This window comes from Oncorhynchus masou, chromosome 12, assembly GCF_036934945.1.
Source record: "Oncorhynchus masou masou isolate Uvic2021 chromosome 12, UVic_Omas_1.1, whole genome shotgun sequence".
NCBI classification, from domain to species: Eukaryota; Metazoa; Chordata; class Actinopteri; order Salmoniformes; family Salmonidae; genus Oncorhynchus; species Oncorhynchus masou.
Window position 1 is genome coordinate 37,792,959 of NC_088223.1, and position 17,317 is coordinate 37,810,275.

Consider the following 17,317-nt stretch of genomic DNA (forward strand, 5'->3'; position numbering starts at 1 on the left):
TTGTGAGGCCAGTTGGACATACTGCCAAATTCTATAAAATTACCTGAGGCGGCTTATGGTTGAGAAAATCATTAAATTCTCTGGCAGCAGCTCTGTGGACATACCTGCAGTCAGCATGGCAATTGATCGCTCCCTCAAAACTTGAGACAGCTATGGCATTGTGATGCGTGACAAAACTGCACATTTTAGAGTGGCCTTTTATTGTCCCCAGCACAAGGTGCCCCTTTTTGTGCATAGGAAACATTTCTGGGGTCTTTTATTTCAACTCATGAAACATGGGACCAACCCTTTACATGTTGAGTTTATATTTTCTGTTCAGTGTAGTTATCAAAACTCACTGAATAGAACTTTGGCCTGGCGTTGTCTTTTTTCCCCAACCCTACTGCGAGGCACTGTGAAATTAAAGATTGACCGATTCAACCCATTTGGGAACACGTAATAGAAATGTTCCATGACACCTTTTGATCCCTTTTCCATCCACCATCAAAAATATTCCGCCTTGGAGCAGATCTCAGATAGTTGGCTCCATAAAATACCAAGGACGAGCCACAAGCACACTCAAATTCTGATTCAATACCCTGTAGACAATAAACAGATCAGACAGACATCAGATTACATTAAATATGTTTTAATGAGATCAGTCAAGACCTTCTGTAAACAACCTTACAATGTAGAGGGAAGTGACGGAGTGCAAAAATTCTCACCTGCTAACCTGTTGACAGTATATGGACAGAGTCAAAGCCATTCTCTTACATAATCGTTCAACCTGTTTCGGAAAACAACAAACAATCTCAGACGTGGAGAAGCTTTGGTAATGCAAATCATCTAAAAGATCCCCAGGAAACTACAGCATTTGGAACAAAAAACCTGTCAAAATAACAGTACATTATGAAATTCGAAGCAACGGAAAGTCTTGGGGATGGGAATAGAAAGGAAAATAATAGCAGACAGGTTCTTCCAAGTGTGATCTTTGTTGTAAAGAGAAAATCGAAAACAATTGAATAAGAAAGAGGAGTATAAGTGGAAGAAAGGGGCATGTAATTGAACTCTTCACATCGTTTTAATAGAGCCCACCCACGCCTGCAAATTATCTTGACTTTTCTATTTTATTGCCTGTCACGAACCTGAATTCATGTCATCCTCCAGAAAGCCTCACACGTGCATATCCACATCTTTTTTTGGTCCTAAAGATATCACTTTGAGGCAAAACGTACTACAAAAAAACAGCAGATATGATTTTACAGTGAAATAAATAACATTGTGTCAATGTTGTTTTACAAGACCAACCAAGGGTTTGAGGCAGGGCAGTGATAACTCTCTCGGCTGTACAGCAGTTCGTCTGAGGAGAGAGAGAGAGAGGAAGCTGTGGAGGGGGAGAGTTCATTAGGCACCAAACTGAAGAAAACGGACTGAAACGGGGAGGGATCTGAACTATCTGAACTTGTACAATAAGAAATACATATGTATTTTTTCAATCGCAAAACATTTTGCTATGGTATGCCCTAATGAACATGACCCAAATGTATCCAGTTACAGTACCTCTGATTGGGTGAATAATATATGCAGTGCATCCAATGTAATGTAGCTGATTGGACATACAGTAAGGCCTAAAATACAGTTAAAGACTTAACACATACAACCCTATGAGATAGGGTTAATAAAACTGCATTTCATCATCACCGCTGTGTCATAGCATCAGTGTGATCGAGAGGCTTTTATTACAGGCTCTGGATCTGGCCTGGTTCAGCAGGTACTTCCTGTTAATATACTGGCCTGTAAGGTCTCCATATCAATGCAGTTGCCATTTTGGAGGTCTCATTGTTTTCTGTGGAATGGAGGTTGCCCACTGAGAAAGTCACATTGCATCATTTTCAGACATTTTGTTATCAAAAGAGGGCGGTGATGCTAAGTTAAATGTACACAAAGACACAATACTTGAAGGTCCCCTCAGACTTAAGTCAGTGCTGAATTCACAATAAGTGGTGTTGATGTTCTGAAAATGGGGGGGGCCTAGAACATTAAAAAAATTCCTGGCTTGGGTATGGGTAAAACAAAATGGTTAAAATCGTGATTGAACTTGATTCATAGGAGAAAAGTCAGAATTTGACCAATTCTGCTGATAAGTGGCCTTAAATGAACGTCAATAGGCCTCTTATGCTCATTATATCAAAGTGATAAATTAATAAATAAATACTCCATATAAATACATATTATCCACTGGCCAGACCCAGTTTGCTGTACAAAATGTACCTCCCATTCTTATAATACAATATAGGAATAATCTTTGTAACAAGTCTTCCAGTCTGCCTCTCTGGTTGCTAAATTCAAACTTTGTCTCCTCTTTAAAAAAAATGCAAGTTGGGAGTGTTGTGATGCTCATAAATATTCCTATCATTACATAAAACTCTGCTTCTCTCCCTCTCTCTGGTTCTCAGGTCTACCAGAAGTCTCGGCGGTGGTAAGCGTCTGGGTCACAGTACTTGGTCACCACCACCCTGTTGGCAAACTTCCTGCCTGTCAGCGCCTGCATGGCCTTCTGGGAGTCAAACAGCGTCATGAACTCCACAAAGATCTGAGAGAGGGAAAGAAAAGGATAGGAGAGTAGGTGAATAGCCATTCTGTATAGAACCAGACAACCATGTTAAATTTAATTCTACAGCAATCAACTGTGATATGTTATGAAATGCTTGTTTGATGGGAGGCGAAAGGCAAATTTACATTTTTTACACCCTTTTTCTCCCCAATTTCGTGATTACAATCTTGTCTCTCCGCTGCAACCCCCCAATGGGCTCGGGAGAGGCGAAGGTCGGGTCCTCCGAAACATGACCCGCCGAACAGCGCTTCTTAACACCCGCTCGCTTAACCCGGAAGCCAGCTGCACTAATGTGTCAGAGGAAACACCGTTTAACTGACGACCGAGGCAGCTTGCAGGCGCCCGGCGCCCACCACGAGGAGTCGCTAGAGCATGATGAGCCAAGTAAAGCCCCCCCGGCCAAACACTCCCCTAACCCAGATGATGCTGGGCCAATTGTGCGCTGCCCTATGGGACTCCGGGTCAAGGCCGGTAATGACACAGCCTGGGATCGAACCTAAGGCTGTCGTGACACCGCAACACTGCGATGCAGTGCCTTAGACCACTGCGCCACTCGGTATCATTTAACCTGAACTGAACGGATTCACTTTAAAAATTTACAATTTCAGAACGCACACCACACAAACTCTCCTCAAATGACTGCAACAAACACCCCCATGCATCGTGAGCCCTCATCCCCTCCCCTTGCTCATCTCACCTTCCCAGTGCCTGGGACCTCCAGGCCATCCACAGGCCGGGGGATTTCAATGCTCTTCACCTGGCCGTACTTGCCGCACTCATCCCGGACGTCCTCCACGATCTCCTCGTACTCCTCGTCATCCAGCAGCTCCTCCACAGCCACCATGTTCATCAGGCAGAGGACCTCAGTGGGTAGGCCACCCAGCGAAGCCATGGAGGTGGGCATCAGGCCTGGCACCTGGAGGGTCACCGGAGTCTGGTTCATACCTGTCTGATGGGGGAAGGGTGGGGAGAGGTGTTGGTGATTGGGAAGGTTGAAAGAACATGAGCACTTGTAGAAAACCTTTTAGAATGTAAAACACATAAGAATTTTTTAATAATAATGTGTCCTCTTTGCAGTTGTGTATATGCTTAGTCAATCCGTAGTCAGCTCTGGATTGTCCTGATTAAGTTATGACACAAAGCTTGATGTTCCAGGTCAGTCATTCGGCGATGGTCACAAGCCATTCAAACAAAGTCGAGCTGCTTGAACTTTTGCGCCAGGAGTGGCATAAAGTCACCCAACATCAATGTGAAAGACTGGTGGAGAGCGTGCCAAGACGCATGAAAGCTGTGAATGAAAATCAGGGTTATTCCACCAAATATTGATTTCTGAACTCTTCTTATGATAAAACATTAGTATTGTGTTGTTAAAAAATGAATACGGACTTATTTTCTTTGCATTATTTGAGGTCTGACAACACTTTTTTGTTATTTTGACCAGTTGTCATTTTCTGCAAATAAATGCTCTAAATGACAATATTTTTATTTGGAACTTGGGAGAAATGTCAGTAGTTTATGGAATAAAACAAAAACTTTCATTTTACCCAAACACATACACAAAATAGTAAAACCAGAGAAACGGATAATTTTGCAGTGGTCTCTGTATATACAGAGATGTATGTACACTACCGTTCAAAAGTTTGGGGTCACTTAGAAATGTCCTAGTTTTCCATGACAAAAATACATGAAATAAATTGCTAAATTAATAGGAAATATAGTCAAGACATTGGCAAGGTTATAAATAATGATTTTTAATTGAAATAATAATTGTGTCAAATAATCAAATAGTCTAAATAATCAAATCATCCTCCATTTGCAGCAACTACAGCCTTGCAGACTTTTGGTATTCTAGTTGTCTATTTGTTGAGGTAATCTGAAGAGATTTCACCCCATGCTTCCTGAAGCACCTCCCACAAGTTGGATTGGCTTGCTGGGCACTTCTTACATACCATACGGTCAAGCTGCTCCCACAACAGCTCAATAGGGTTGAGATCCGGTGACTGTGCTGGCCACTCCATTATACTAGACACACTAATGTTCTTGTCCTCTTGCTCAGTTGTGCACCGGGGCCTCCCACTCCTCTTTCTATTCTAATTTGAGCCAGTTTCAGAAGAAACTTCTTTGTTTCTAGCCATTTTGAGCCAATAATCGAGTCTGTAACCCACAAATTCTGATGCTCCAGATACTCAACTAGTCTAAAGGACAGTTTTATTGCTTCTTTTAACCAGAACAGCTGTTTTCAGCTGTGCTAACATAATTGCAAAAGGGTTTTATAATGATCAATTAGACTTTTAAAATGCTAAATGTAGATTAGCTAACACAACGTGCCATTGGAACCCAGGAGTGATGGTTGCTGATAATGGGCCTCTGTACGCCTATGTAGATATTCCTTTTAAAAATATTTTAAAAATCCAGCTACAATAGTCATTTATAGCATTAACAATGTATACACTGTATTTCTGATAAATTTTATGTTATTTTAATGGACTCATTTTTTTGCTGTTCTTTCAAAAACTAGGAGATTCTAAATGACCCCAAACTTTTGAACAATAGTGTACACACAGACACATACAGTGCATTCGGAAAGTATTCAGACCCCTTGACTTTTTCCAAATTTTGTTATGTTACAGCTGTATTCTAAACATTTTTTTTTAAGAATCCCTCAATCTACACACAATACCCCATAATGACAAAGCAAAAACAGGTTTTTAGAAATGTTTACAAAATACATTTACATAACTATTCAGATCCTTCACTCAGTACTTTGTTGAAGCACCTTTGGGTATGACGCGACAAGCTTGGCACACCTGTATTTGGGGAGGTTTCTCCCACTCTTCTATGCAGATACTTTCAAGCTCCGTCAGGTTGGATGGGGAGTGTCGCTGCACAGCTATTTTCAAATCAATTATACATATTTAGCAGATGTTATTGGGGGTGAAATGCTTGTGTTCCTAGTGCAGTCGTATCTAACAATTCACAACAATACACAAATCTAAAAGTAAAAGAATGGAATAGATACTACTGCACTAGGAACACAAGCATTTCAAAAGTAAAATAATGGAATTAAGAAATATAATAATATAAATATTAGGACGAGAATTGTCGGAGTGGAATTTACTAAATACAGAAGAATAGAATACCGTATATACATATGAGATGAGTAAAGCTGTATATAAACATTATTAAAGTGACTAGTGTTCCATTATTTGAAGTGGCCAATGATTCCATGTCTATGTATATAGCGCAGCAGGCTCTAACGTGCAGGGTTGAGTAACTGGGTGGTACCCGACTAGTAATGGCTATTTAAAGTGACGGAGTGCAAAAATTCTCACCTGCTAACCTGTTGACAGTATATGGACAGAGTCAAAGCCATTCTCTTACATAATCGTTCAACCTGTTTTGGAAAACAACAAACAATCTCAGACGTGGAGAAGCTTTGGTAATGCAAATCATCTAAAAGATCCTCAGGAAACTACAGCATTTGGAACAAAAAACCTGTCAAAATAAAAGTCCATTATGAAATTCTCAGAGGCAACCCGAAACATATGCCAGTCCATGTGATTAAAACAATCTTGAAGCATGGATTCAGATTGGTCAGACCAGCATTGAATCCTCAGCATGGGTACTTCCTGTTTGAGTTTCTGCCTATAGGAAGGGAGGAGCAAAATTGAGTCCTGATCTGATTTGCCAAAGGGAGGGTGGGGGGAGGGCCTTGTAGGCATCTCGAAAAAGCGAGTAGCAGTGATCTAGTGTTTTCCCTAAACTAGCACTACAGTCAATGTGTTGGTAGAACTTTGGTAGTGTTTTCCTCAAATTTGCTTTGTTAAAATCCCCAGCTACAATAAATGCGGCCTCAGGATATGTGGTTTCCAGTTTGCATGAAGTCCAGTGTCGTTCATTGAGGGCCTACACTGAACATTAGCGAGTAATATACTCAGAAACAGTGGATCGTGTACCCGCCTCCTGAGTCGGACTAGAAATCCACTCTGAATACCTCTTCTCCGCCGGCGGCGACTTGAAGCAGCCTCTGGGATAAGTTCAATTGCCCTGGGGGGTACGAACAAAGGATTCAATTCATGAAAGTTGTATTTCTGACCATAATGCTGGAGAGTTACTGCCGCTATGATATCGAAAAGTTATTTCTGGCTGTATGGAATAACCCAAAACCATTTCTGGGCTAATAATGTAATAAATAATACATAAAAAAATGAAATACTGCAAAGTTGTTTAGGAGCTAGAAGCAGAGCTGCCATGTCTGTTGGCGCCATCTTGCCATGCCATCAGGTCTCTTCAGAGATGTTCGATCGGGTTCAAGTCCGGGCCACTCAAGGACATTCAGAGACTTGTCCCAAAGCCACGCCTGCATTATCTTTGCTGTGTACTTAGGGTCGTTGTCCTGTTGGAAGGTGAACCTTCGCCCAGTCTGAGGTCCTGAGCACTCTGGAGCAGGTTTTCATCAAGGATCTCCCTGTACTTTGTTCCGTTCATCCTTCCCTTGATACTGACTAGTCTCCCAGCCCCTGCCTCTGAAAAACATCCCACAACATGATGCTGCCACCACCATGCTTCACCGTAGGGATGGTACCAGGTTTCCTCCAGATGTGACGCTTCGAATTCAGGCTAAAGAGTTCAATCTTGGTTTCATCATACCAGAGAATCTTGTTTCTCATGGTCTGAGATTCCTTTAGGTGCCCTTTCACAAACTCCAAGCAGGCTGTAATGTGCCTTTTATTGAGGAGTGGCTTCCGTCTGGCCACTACTATAAAGGCCTGATTGGTGAAGTGCTGCAGAGATGGTTGTCCTTCTGGAAGGCTCTCCCATCTCCACAGAGGAACTCTGGAGCTTTGTCAGTGACCATCGGGTTCTTGGTCACCTTCCTGATCAACGCCCTTCTCCCCTGATTGCTCAGTTTGACCGGGCGGCCAGCTCCAGGAAGAGTCTTGGTGGTTCCAAACTTCCATTTAAGAATGATGGAAGCCACTGTGTTCTTGGTGACCTTCAATGCTGCAGACATTTTTTGCTACCCTTCCCCAGATCTGTGCCTCGACATAATCCTGTCTCGGAGCTCTACGGAAAATTCCTTTGACCTCATGGCTTATGTGCCTTTCCAAATCATGTCCAACCAATTGAATTTACCACAGGTGGACTCCAAGTTTTATAAACATCTCAAGGATGATCAATGGAAACAGGACGCACCTGAACTCAATTTCAAATATCATAGCAAAGAGTCTGAATACTTATATAATAAGGTATCCAGTTTTTTTTTGTCATTATGGGGTATCATGTGTAGATTGATGAAGGAATTTTTTTTATTTTATTATTTTTAGAATAAGGCTGTAACAGAATTTGGAAAAGGTCAAAGGGTCTGAATACTTTCCAAATACACTGTATGTGTGTGTGTATATTTACAGTACCAGTCAAATGTTTGGACACACCTACTCATTAAAGGGTTTTTCTTAATTTTTTCCATTGTAGAATAATATTGAAGACATCAAAACTATGAAATAACACATATGGAATCATGTAGTCACCAAAGTAGCCCCCCTTTGCCTTGATGACAGCTTTGCACACTCTTGGCATGTTCTCCCACGTTTTGTGCCTCACTTACTCACACATTTTTTTCCTCATTCTGTCTTCCATTTCGAAATGTTTTCTACCGTTTGCTCCTTTTGAACAGCACCCAGTTGTAAAGTGTGCCTCTACTTGTAGTCTATCATCTCTGCTACTCACCAGAGCTGCGTTCTTAGCCCCAACACTGGCTCTCTGGACCAGGAGCTTCTTGTCCCCCAGCTGCATCCCATTCAACCCTGCAATTGCCTGAGACGGCAAACATAGTTAGAACAGAGGGATGCATCACAATAGTCAAAATTAGTTTCCTATCCACATCTCCTTTCCTACAACAGCGCTGATCTGCTAAGGCTGGATGGGTGACTGCAATATGGAAGACAACTACTATGAGATTGGCTTTCACCTGGCCAGGTATATCAGATCAGTGCGGATTAAAGAGAGACAGACAGGGTAGCCACTTTGTACTATTGACATGCAGCCCAAGAATTTGTGACCTTATGTTAACCTCATATCTATAACAAGAAACATATTGCACACAGCAATACAGGTGCAATATCTGACACTGACCTGGTCGTTCAAATTGACGTCCACATATTCACAGAAGGCGTAGCCCTTGGAGAGGGCCGTGGCGCTGTCTTTGACCAGGTTGAAGGCCTTCAGAGGGCCAAAGGAAGTCAATAGCTCTTTTACCTGGGGGGGGGTGAAGACCAGAAAACACAAGCAATGAACAAAATAATATGAGGGGATGGATTGCGCTATCAGTAATATTGTCTGAACTAAAACAAATGAATTCTCAACCTTGATGATTGACAAAATTAAACAGTACTATGAAATGTATTGATCATGCTAGAGACTTAGAAAGAAGGACTTCAATAAGTTAGAAAGGACTGACCTGATCATCATTAAGGTAATTTGGCAAGCCACCGATGAAGAGTTTGTGGGCTGAGTCTGGCACCACGGTCGAAACCACTCCTAATCCAAGCAACAGTGAGATATAGGGTTAAGACATTTAAAAAAAAAAATGAAATCAGGGGATTCAACTGTGTCAACAATCTTTCGAAAGACCCACCTGGTACATAGACACTGGGGCTCTCACTCATGCCAGGCAGGGGCTGGTAGTCGTGAGGCCGTCTGATCTTCAGGCTCTGACCCTGGAAGATGATGCCGTCAAAGGCCATGGCCTGGGTCGTCTCGTCCACCGAGCGGAACTGGAAGAGGAACAGGTAGAGAGAAGGTCAACATTATGACGTGGTATTGTAGAAGCATGCAAAACTCAACGATACTTCAGCACTCAGCACGGCAACTGTTAGCGGGCAATGCAAGCTAGCTAACAACTGCCATTCATGATCGACATGTATTTTATGCCATCATTTGTATACTAAATACATTTTAGTTGAGCACACACCTCGAGGAAAGCAAAGTTCTTGTCCTGGTTTATCTGTACAGCTAGAACAGGGTTGCCAGGGGCCTGGGTGAGTCCGCCAAGGCACATCTGGGCATTGAAGAAATCCATCATTGCCTCCTATTGACACAACATGGACGATCACTTATACGTTTTGCAGTTGGGAAGGCAGAGGTACATAGAATCAGCCTGGTCGAGAGCCTTCTATGACACAGTAGTGATGATGAAATGCACAGAGCTATTTTTAACCATATCGCATAGGGTTGAGGCGTTAGTCTTTAACTGTATTAGGCCTTATATCCGATCAGCTCCAATGAACAAACGCAACATGCAACAATTTCAAAGACTTTACAGAATTACAGTTCATATAAGGACATCAGCTAATTGAAATAAATTGATTAGGCGCTAATCTATGGATTTCACATGACTAGGAATACAGACATGCATCGGTATGTCCCAGATACCTTTAAAAACAAAAGTCATCCCAAACATGCTCAATCAGTGACATGTCTGGTGAGTATGCAGGACAAGGAAGAACTGGGACATTTTCAGCTTCCAGCAATTGTGTACAGATCCTTGCGACATCGGGCTGGGCATGATCAAGCTGAAACATGAGGTGATGGCGCTGGAAGAATGGCACAACAATGGGCCTCGGGATCTCGTAACGGTATCTCTGTGCATTCAAATTACCATCCATAAGTTAGAATTGTGTTTAATTTCCATAGCTTATGCCTGCCCATACCACCGCCACCATAGGGCACTCTGTTCACAAAGTTGACATCAGTAAACCGCTGGCCCACACGACACCTGCCTGGTACAGTTGAAACTGGGATTCATCTGTGAAGTGAAAACCTCTCCATCGTGCCAGTGGCCATCAAAGGTGAGCATTTGCCCACTGAAGTCGGTTACAACGCCAAACTGCCGTCAGGTCAAGACCCTGGTGAGGATGACGAGTACTAAGATGAGCTTCCCCTGTTTCTGACTGTTTCTTAAAGTGCAGAAATTCTTCAGTTGTGCAAACCCACAGTTTCATCAGCTTTCAGTGTGGCTGGCCTCAGACAAACGCGCAGGTAAAGAAGCCGGATGTGAAGGTCTTGGGCTGGCGTGTTTACACGTGGTTTGCGGTTGTGATGCCGGTTGGCGGTACTGCCAAATTCTCTAAAAACGATGTTGGAGGCGGCTTATGATAGAGAAATTAACCTTCAATTCTCTGGCAACTGCTCTGGTGGACATTCCTGCAATCAGCATGCCAATTGCACGCGCTTGAGACATCTGTGACATTGTGTTGTATGACAAAACTGCACATTTTAGAGTGGCCTTTTAGGTGCACCTGTGTAATTATCATGCTGTTTAATCAGCTTCTTGATATGCCACACCTGTCAGGTGGATGGATTATTGTGACATAGGAGAATGCTGACTAACAGGGATGTCAACACATTTGTGCACAACATTTTAGAGAAATACGTTTTTTTGTGCATATGGAAAATGTTAGGTATATTTTATTTCCGCTCATGAAACATGGGACCAAGACTTTACATGTTGCTTTTATATTTTTGTTAGGCTACAGTTTACATGCACTTACGTTGGAGCCATTAAAACTTGTTTTTCAACCACTAACATTTCTTGTTAACAAACTATAGTTTTGGCAATTTGGTTAGATCATCTACTTTGTGCATGACACGAGTACTTTATCAACAATTGTTTAGACAGATTATTTCACTGTATCACAATTCCAGTGGGTTAGAAGTTTACATGCACTAAATTGAGTGTGCCTTTAAACAGTTTGGAAAATTCCATAAAATTATGTAATAGCTTTAGAAGCTTCTGATAGGCGAATTGACATAATTGGAGTCAATTGAAGGTGTACCTGTGGATGTATTTCAAGGCTTACCTTCAAACTCAGTGCCTCTTTGCTTGACATCATGGGGAAATCAAAAGAAATCAGCCAAGACCCCAGAAAATAAATTGTAGACCTCCACAAGTCTGGTTAATCATTGGGAGCAATTTCCAAACGCCTGAAGGAACCACGTTCATTTGTACAAACAATAGTACGCAAGTATAAACACTATGGGACCCCGCAGCCGTCATACCGCTCAGGAGGGAGACGCGTTCTGTCTCCGAGAGATGAACGTACTTTGGTGCGAAAAGTGCAAATCAATCCCAGAACAACAGCAAAGGACCTTGTGAAGATGCTGTAGGAAACAGCTACAACAGTATCTATATCCACAGTAAAACGAGTCCTATATCAACATAACCTGAAAGGCCGCTCAGCAAGGAAGAAGCCACTGCTCCAAAACCGCCCTAATAAATCCAAACTACGGTTTGCAACTGCACATGGGATCAAAGATTGTACTTTTTGGAGAAATGTCCTCTGTTCTGATGAAACAAAAATAGAACTGTTTGGCCATGATGCCCATCGTTATGTTTGGAGGAAAAAGGGGGAGGCTTGCAATCCGAAAAACACCATCCCAACCGTGAAGCACGGGGGTCAGCATCATGTTGTGGGGGTGCATTGCTGCAGGAGGGACTGGTGCACTTCACAAAATAGAGTGCATCATGAGGAAAATTATGTCTATATTGAGGCAACATCTCAAGACATCAGTCAGGAAGTTAAAGCTTGGTCGCAAAGGGGTCTTCCAAATGGACAATGACCCCAAGCATACTTCCAAAGTTGTGGCAAAATGGCTTAAGGACAACAAAGTCAAGGTATTGGAGTGGCCATCACAAAGCCCTGACCTCAATCGTATAGAAAATCTGTGGGCAGAACTGAAAAAGCGGGTGTGAGCAAGGAGGCCAACAAACCCGACTCAGTTACACCAGCTCTGTCAGGAGGAATGGGCCAAAATTTACCCAACTTATTGTGGGAAGCTTGTGGAAGGCTACCCAAAACGTTTGACCCAAGTTAAACAATTTAAAGGCAATGCTACCAAATACTAATTGAGTGTATGTAAACTTCTGACCCACTGGGAATGTGACAAAATAAATAAAAGCTGAAATAAATCATTCTCTCTACTATTATCCTGACATTTCACATTCCTAAAATAAAGTGGTGATCCTAACTGACCTAAGACAGGGAATTAAATGCCAGGAATTGTGAAAAACTGTGTTTAAATTTATTTGGCAAAGGTGTATGTAAACTTCCGACTTCAACTGTACATTAGATTTGATGAATAATATATGCAGTGCATCCAATCAGTAACTGGATCTGAAATTGATACATCTGGTTGTGGTCTTTAGGGCACACTGCAGCTCTTTGTCAAGTGTTGCATTGACTTCACTTGCTGATGTGTAGTAATCAGCATATACAGAGACACAGGCTTCACTCAGAGCCAGTGGCAAGTCATTAGTAAAGATTGGTGGGAAAGAAACATCAGTCTGCTTCATGTGAATCATTTACCCTTTTCACACCACCATGCCAACCCGAACCGTACTGCAACTATGTTGAAAGCTTAACCAAGCCAGCACAGTACCGCTCAGCTTGGCTCTGCTAAGGTAGTGTGGAAAGGGTAGCAGTTTCCCCATTACCTACCTCTGTGATGCCAAACGGTATGTTGCCTACGTAGAGCCTCCTGGCCTGCCTGGTCATTTGGCTGCCCACCACGGGTACAGAGGTGGGGGCGGGGGGCAGCCCCTCTGTAGTTATCATGGTGGGCAGCAGGGCCGTGGCTGGGATCTGGCCAGCAGCTGAGAGAGGAACATGGACTCAAGTTAGACTCATATCTAACGGAGAAGAAATACTCAACACCTGCTCTTTCCATGACATAGGCTGACCAAGGGAGTCCAGTTGAAAGCTATGATCCCTTATTGAAGTCACTTGTTAAATTCACATCAAAGAGTAGATGAAGGGGAGGTGACAGATTAAAGAAAAGTTTAAACCTTGAGACATGTGCCATTTAGAGGGTGAAGTGGGCAAGACACAAGATTTAAGTGCCTTTGAACGGGGCATGGCAATACGTTCCAGGCGCACCGGTTTGTGTCGAGAACTGCAACGCTGCCGGGTTTTTCACTCAACAGTTTCCCGTGTATATCAAGAATCGTCCACCACCCAAAGGACATTTTTGGGGGGCAATATTAAGAAGAAGGTGTTCTTAATGTTTTGTACACTCAGTGTATGTATGACTATATACAGTGCATTGGTAAAGTACTCAGACCCCTTCACTTTTTCCACAATTTGTAACGTTACAACCTTATTTTTTTCCCTCATCAATCTACACACATTACCCCATAATGACAAAGTAAAAACAGATTTTTTGAAATGTTGGCAAATATATTTAAAAAAATAACTAATAAAATATTACATTTACATAAGTATTCAGACCCTTTACTCTGTATATTGTTGAAGCACCTTTGGCAACGATTACAGCCTCAAGTCTTCTTCCATTTAAGAATGATGGAGGCCACTGTGTTCTTGGGGTCCTTCAATGCTGTAGAAATATTTTGGTACCCTTCCCCAGATCTGTGCCTCGACACAATACTGTCTCGGACCTCAACGGACAATTCCTTTGACCTCATGGCTTGGTTTTTGCTCTGACATGCACTGTCAACTGTGGGACCTTACATAGTGTGTGCCTTTCCAAATCATGTCCAATCAATTGAATTTACCACAGGTGGACTACAATCAAGTTGTAGAAACATCTCAAGGATGATCATTGGAAACAGGATGCACCTGAGCTCAATTTCGAGTCTCATAGAAAAGGATCTGAATACTTATGTAAATAAGGTAATCCTGTTTTTTATTTTTAATAAACTTGCAAATGTCTAAAAACCTGTTTTCGCTTTGTCATTATGGGGTATTATTTTGTGTAGATTGATAAGGATTTTCTTAAATTAAATGTAATAATTTTTAGGATATGGTTGTAACATAACAAAATGTGGAAAAAGGCAACGGGATCTGAATAATTTCCGAATGCACTGTATTTATGTACAGTTGAAGTTGGAAGTTTACATACACTTAGGTTGGAGTCATTACATCTCGTTTTCTACCACTCCACAAAATCCTTGTTATTAACAAACTACAGTTTTGGCAAGTCGGTTAGGACATCTACTGTGTGCTTGACACAAGTAATTTTTCCAACAATTGTTTACAGACAGATTATTTCACTTATAATTCACTGTATCATAATTCCAGTGGGTCAGAAGTTTACATACACTAAGTTGACTGTGCCTTTAAACAGCTTGGAAAATTCCAGAAAATTATTTAATAGCTTTAGAAGCTTCTGATAGGCAAATTGACATCATTTAAGTCAATTGGAGGTGTACCTGTGGATGTATTTCAAGGCATACCTTCAAACTCAAAGAAAAATTGTAGACCTCCACATGTCTGGTTTATCCTTGGGAGCAATTTACAAATGTCTGAAGGAATCACTTACATTTGTACTAACAATAGTAAGCAAGTATAAACACCATGGGACTACGCAGCCGTCATAACGCTCAGGAAAGAGACGCATTCTGTCTCCTTGAGATGAATGTACTTTGGTGCAAAAAGTGCAAATCAATCCCAGAACAACAGCAAAGGACCTTGTGAAGATGCTGGAGTAAACAGGTACAAACGTATCTACATCCACAGTAAAACGAGTCGTATATCAACATAACCTGAAAGACCGCTCAACAAACGAAATGTTTGACCAAAGTTAAACAATTTAAAGGCAATGCTACCACATACTAATTGAGCGTATCTAAACTTTTGAGCCACTGGGAATGTGATGAAATAAATTAAAGTTGAAATAAATCACTCTACTATTATTCAGACATTTCACATTCTTAAAATAAAGTGGTGATCCTAACTGACCTAAGACAGGGAGGTAATTTTTACTAGGATTAAATGTCAGGAATTGTGAAAAACTGAGATTAAATGTATTTGGCTAAGGTGTATGTAAACTTCCGACTTCAGCTGTGTATGTATTAAGTGAGAGGGACTGAGTTGAATACTTTCATACAAAATCGCATTAACAGCCTTTGCTTTTGAGCAAAAATAATACGGACCATGATGTGACACTATTATAGTGAGTGCTGACAAGCACTGACAAACTGACCCTGCATAGCCTTGTACTGCAGGGGGGTGATATGCTCGAAGCCTGGTGCCGGGACATCCCAGTACTTCCTCACTTTCTTCTTCTTCTCTCTGTGCAGAGCTGGAGAGTGACTGCAGGAGAGAGACGGGAGGGGACAGGAGAGATGGACATATAGCCTTGCAATGCAGAGACCGTGTGGATGGAGGTTAATGGATAGCACAAAAGTATGGGATTCAATGGGATATCACAAAAAAATACATTTTGGATTGATAGAGTTCTAAGAGCAATGTATTATAACTATCTATCTGGCATCTACATGCTCCCATTTGTATATGGTTTAAACATCAGACATTTACCATAATATAAGCCCTGATTTCAAAGTAAGCCTCTGACCATTATAGATCCAAGTCGTCTCCCCTTACCTTGACCTTGTTCCTATTAAGAACCATTCTGACATTAGAACACTCAACAACCACCAAGGCCATTACTTAACAGATGGACAGCTGACACATAATTAGCAGTTCAACTTTGATAGTGTCATGCACGTCATGGTCTGCTGTAATACTGTACCTCACAACAGTCTCTTGGGATTGTTTTTGAGTCTGTATGCTGAAATAACAGTTAAAACAAGGGTATTCCGTTTATTATTGCATAAAGGTGGGGAAAGAAATAGTTGAAACCAGTCAATGATCCACAGAAAGCTATTCACACAAAATGGAAGTGCAACTAATTTCAAATACTTGTACAGTATCCACCTGCGCCTGTGTCGACGACGTTCCTTGCTGTCGCCACGGCTTTCCCTGCTCTTCCTCCTTTCCCGGCACCTCTTCTTCCTCTCTCGGCTGAGACTGCGGGACGGGGTACGCCACCCATGCCGATTCTCCTTGTCCCGCTCTGAAGGGGGAAAGAGGGAGGAAGGGGAGGCGAGCAGGGGAGAGTCACAGTGACAAAGTCACAGGATCCCTTAGTTGCAGGAGGAGAGACAAATCCTTAAGCATACTTCTTAAAAAAAGGCATAAGCACAAGTGTATGATGCTACTCCTGTTATAGCTAACGTTAGAGGAGTTAAAAGGCAATTGCCATTCACGCTATCAACATGCAGAGTTAGCACATCTGCGGGCATATCTGTAACACTATTCCCTGATTCTACATTGCATAAATGTGTCCTGGTATAGTACCCTTTATATACGCTAACTGATGGTGAGCGTGGTGTAGTTAAGAGCAAAAGTCATGGACAGGTCCCAATTATTTTTAATTTGCTCCCGAAAAAAAAACTAATCAGGCAGATGTGACTAGCTATTCTGTGATGGCTAGCGGGTCAATCAGTGCCTTTTGTCATACATTGCGAGCAGACGTGCCAGCATGTGAGTCTGTATGTGTCATAAATGAATATTGTTTTGGTAAACAAATCATAGGCCTAGTGCAATCAGCTAGCTGACAGTAATGTAGTGACAACGAGCTACTGGTATGCTAGCTCCCTATAATAATAATCTCTAAGACCTAGCTGGTACAATTAACCATTACTATAGGATGAATGGTCAACACTCACCTTTCTTATTTTCAGTCAACAATCTCTCGAATTCATCAAAATCCGACATTTTAGACCTAGATTGGATGACTTTTTTTTGCTACAAATAAACACAGCTTGTTTGAATCAAGGCTGGACACAGGAAATTAGGACGCCCCCTGTCGGCATGGAATAATACTGATCTAGTGTGTGTGCTGAACAGAGGAATTCTGGAA

The 17,317-nt window shown here is 41.9% G+C and overlaps 1 protein-coding gene across 1 annotated transcript; it reads right to left on the reverse strand.

Annotated features, from left to right (window-relative positions):
- Nucleotides 1–612: 612 nt before the first annotated feature.
- LOC135550018 (splicing factor U2AF 65 kDa subunit-like) lies at nucleotides 613–17,244 on the reverse strand. Its single transcript, XM_064980447.1, has 12 exons — nucleotides 17,124–17,244; nucleotides 16,330–16,468; nucleotides 16,145–16,183; nucleotides 15,596–15,705; nucleotides 13,093–13,247; nucleotides 9,567–9,683; nucleotides 9,231–9,369; nucleotides 9,054–9,133; nucleotides 8,729–8,851; nucleotides 8,324–8,410; nucleotides 3,291–3,542; nucleotides 613–2,572 (listed from the first exon to the last, which is right to left on the reverse strand). Exons 1-12 carry the CDS (start codon nucleotides 17,170–17,172, stop codon nucleotides 2,438–2,440), a joined length of 1,425 nt encoding a protein of 474 aa, XP_064836519.1. The 5' UTR covers nucleotides 17,173–17,244; the 3' UTR covers nucleotides 613–2,437.
- Nucleotides 17,245–17,317: the final 73 nt, after the last annotated feature.

What these genes read in the sequence shown, in the direction of transcription:
- LOC135550018 (XM_064980447.1), bottom strand. Translation starts at nt 17,172, where the DNA reads ATGTCGGATTTTGATGAATTCGAGAGATTGTTGACTGAAAATAAGAAA. An exon ending in ACGTCAATTTGAACGACCAG is followed by an intron (nt 8,411 to 8,728) that starts GTCAGTGTCAGA and finishes TTGCCGTCTCAG; the next exon opens with GCAATTGCAGGGTTGAATGG. An exon ending in AGGTCCCAGGCACTGGGAAG is followed by an intron (nt 2,573 to 3,290) that starts GTGAGATGAGCA and finishes TCCCTCTCTCAG; the next exon opens with ATCTTTGTGGAGTTCATGAC.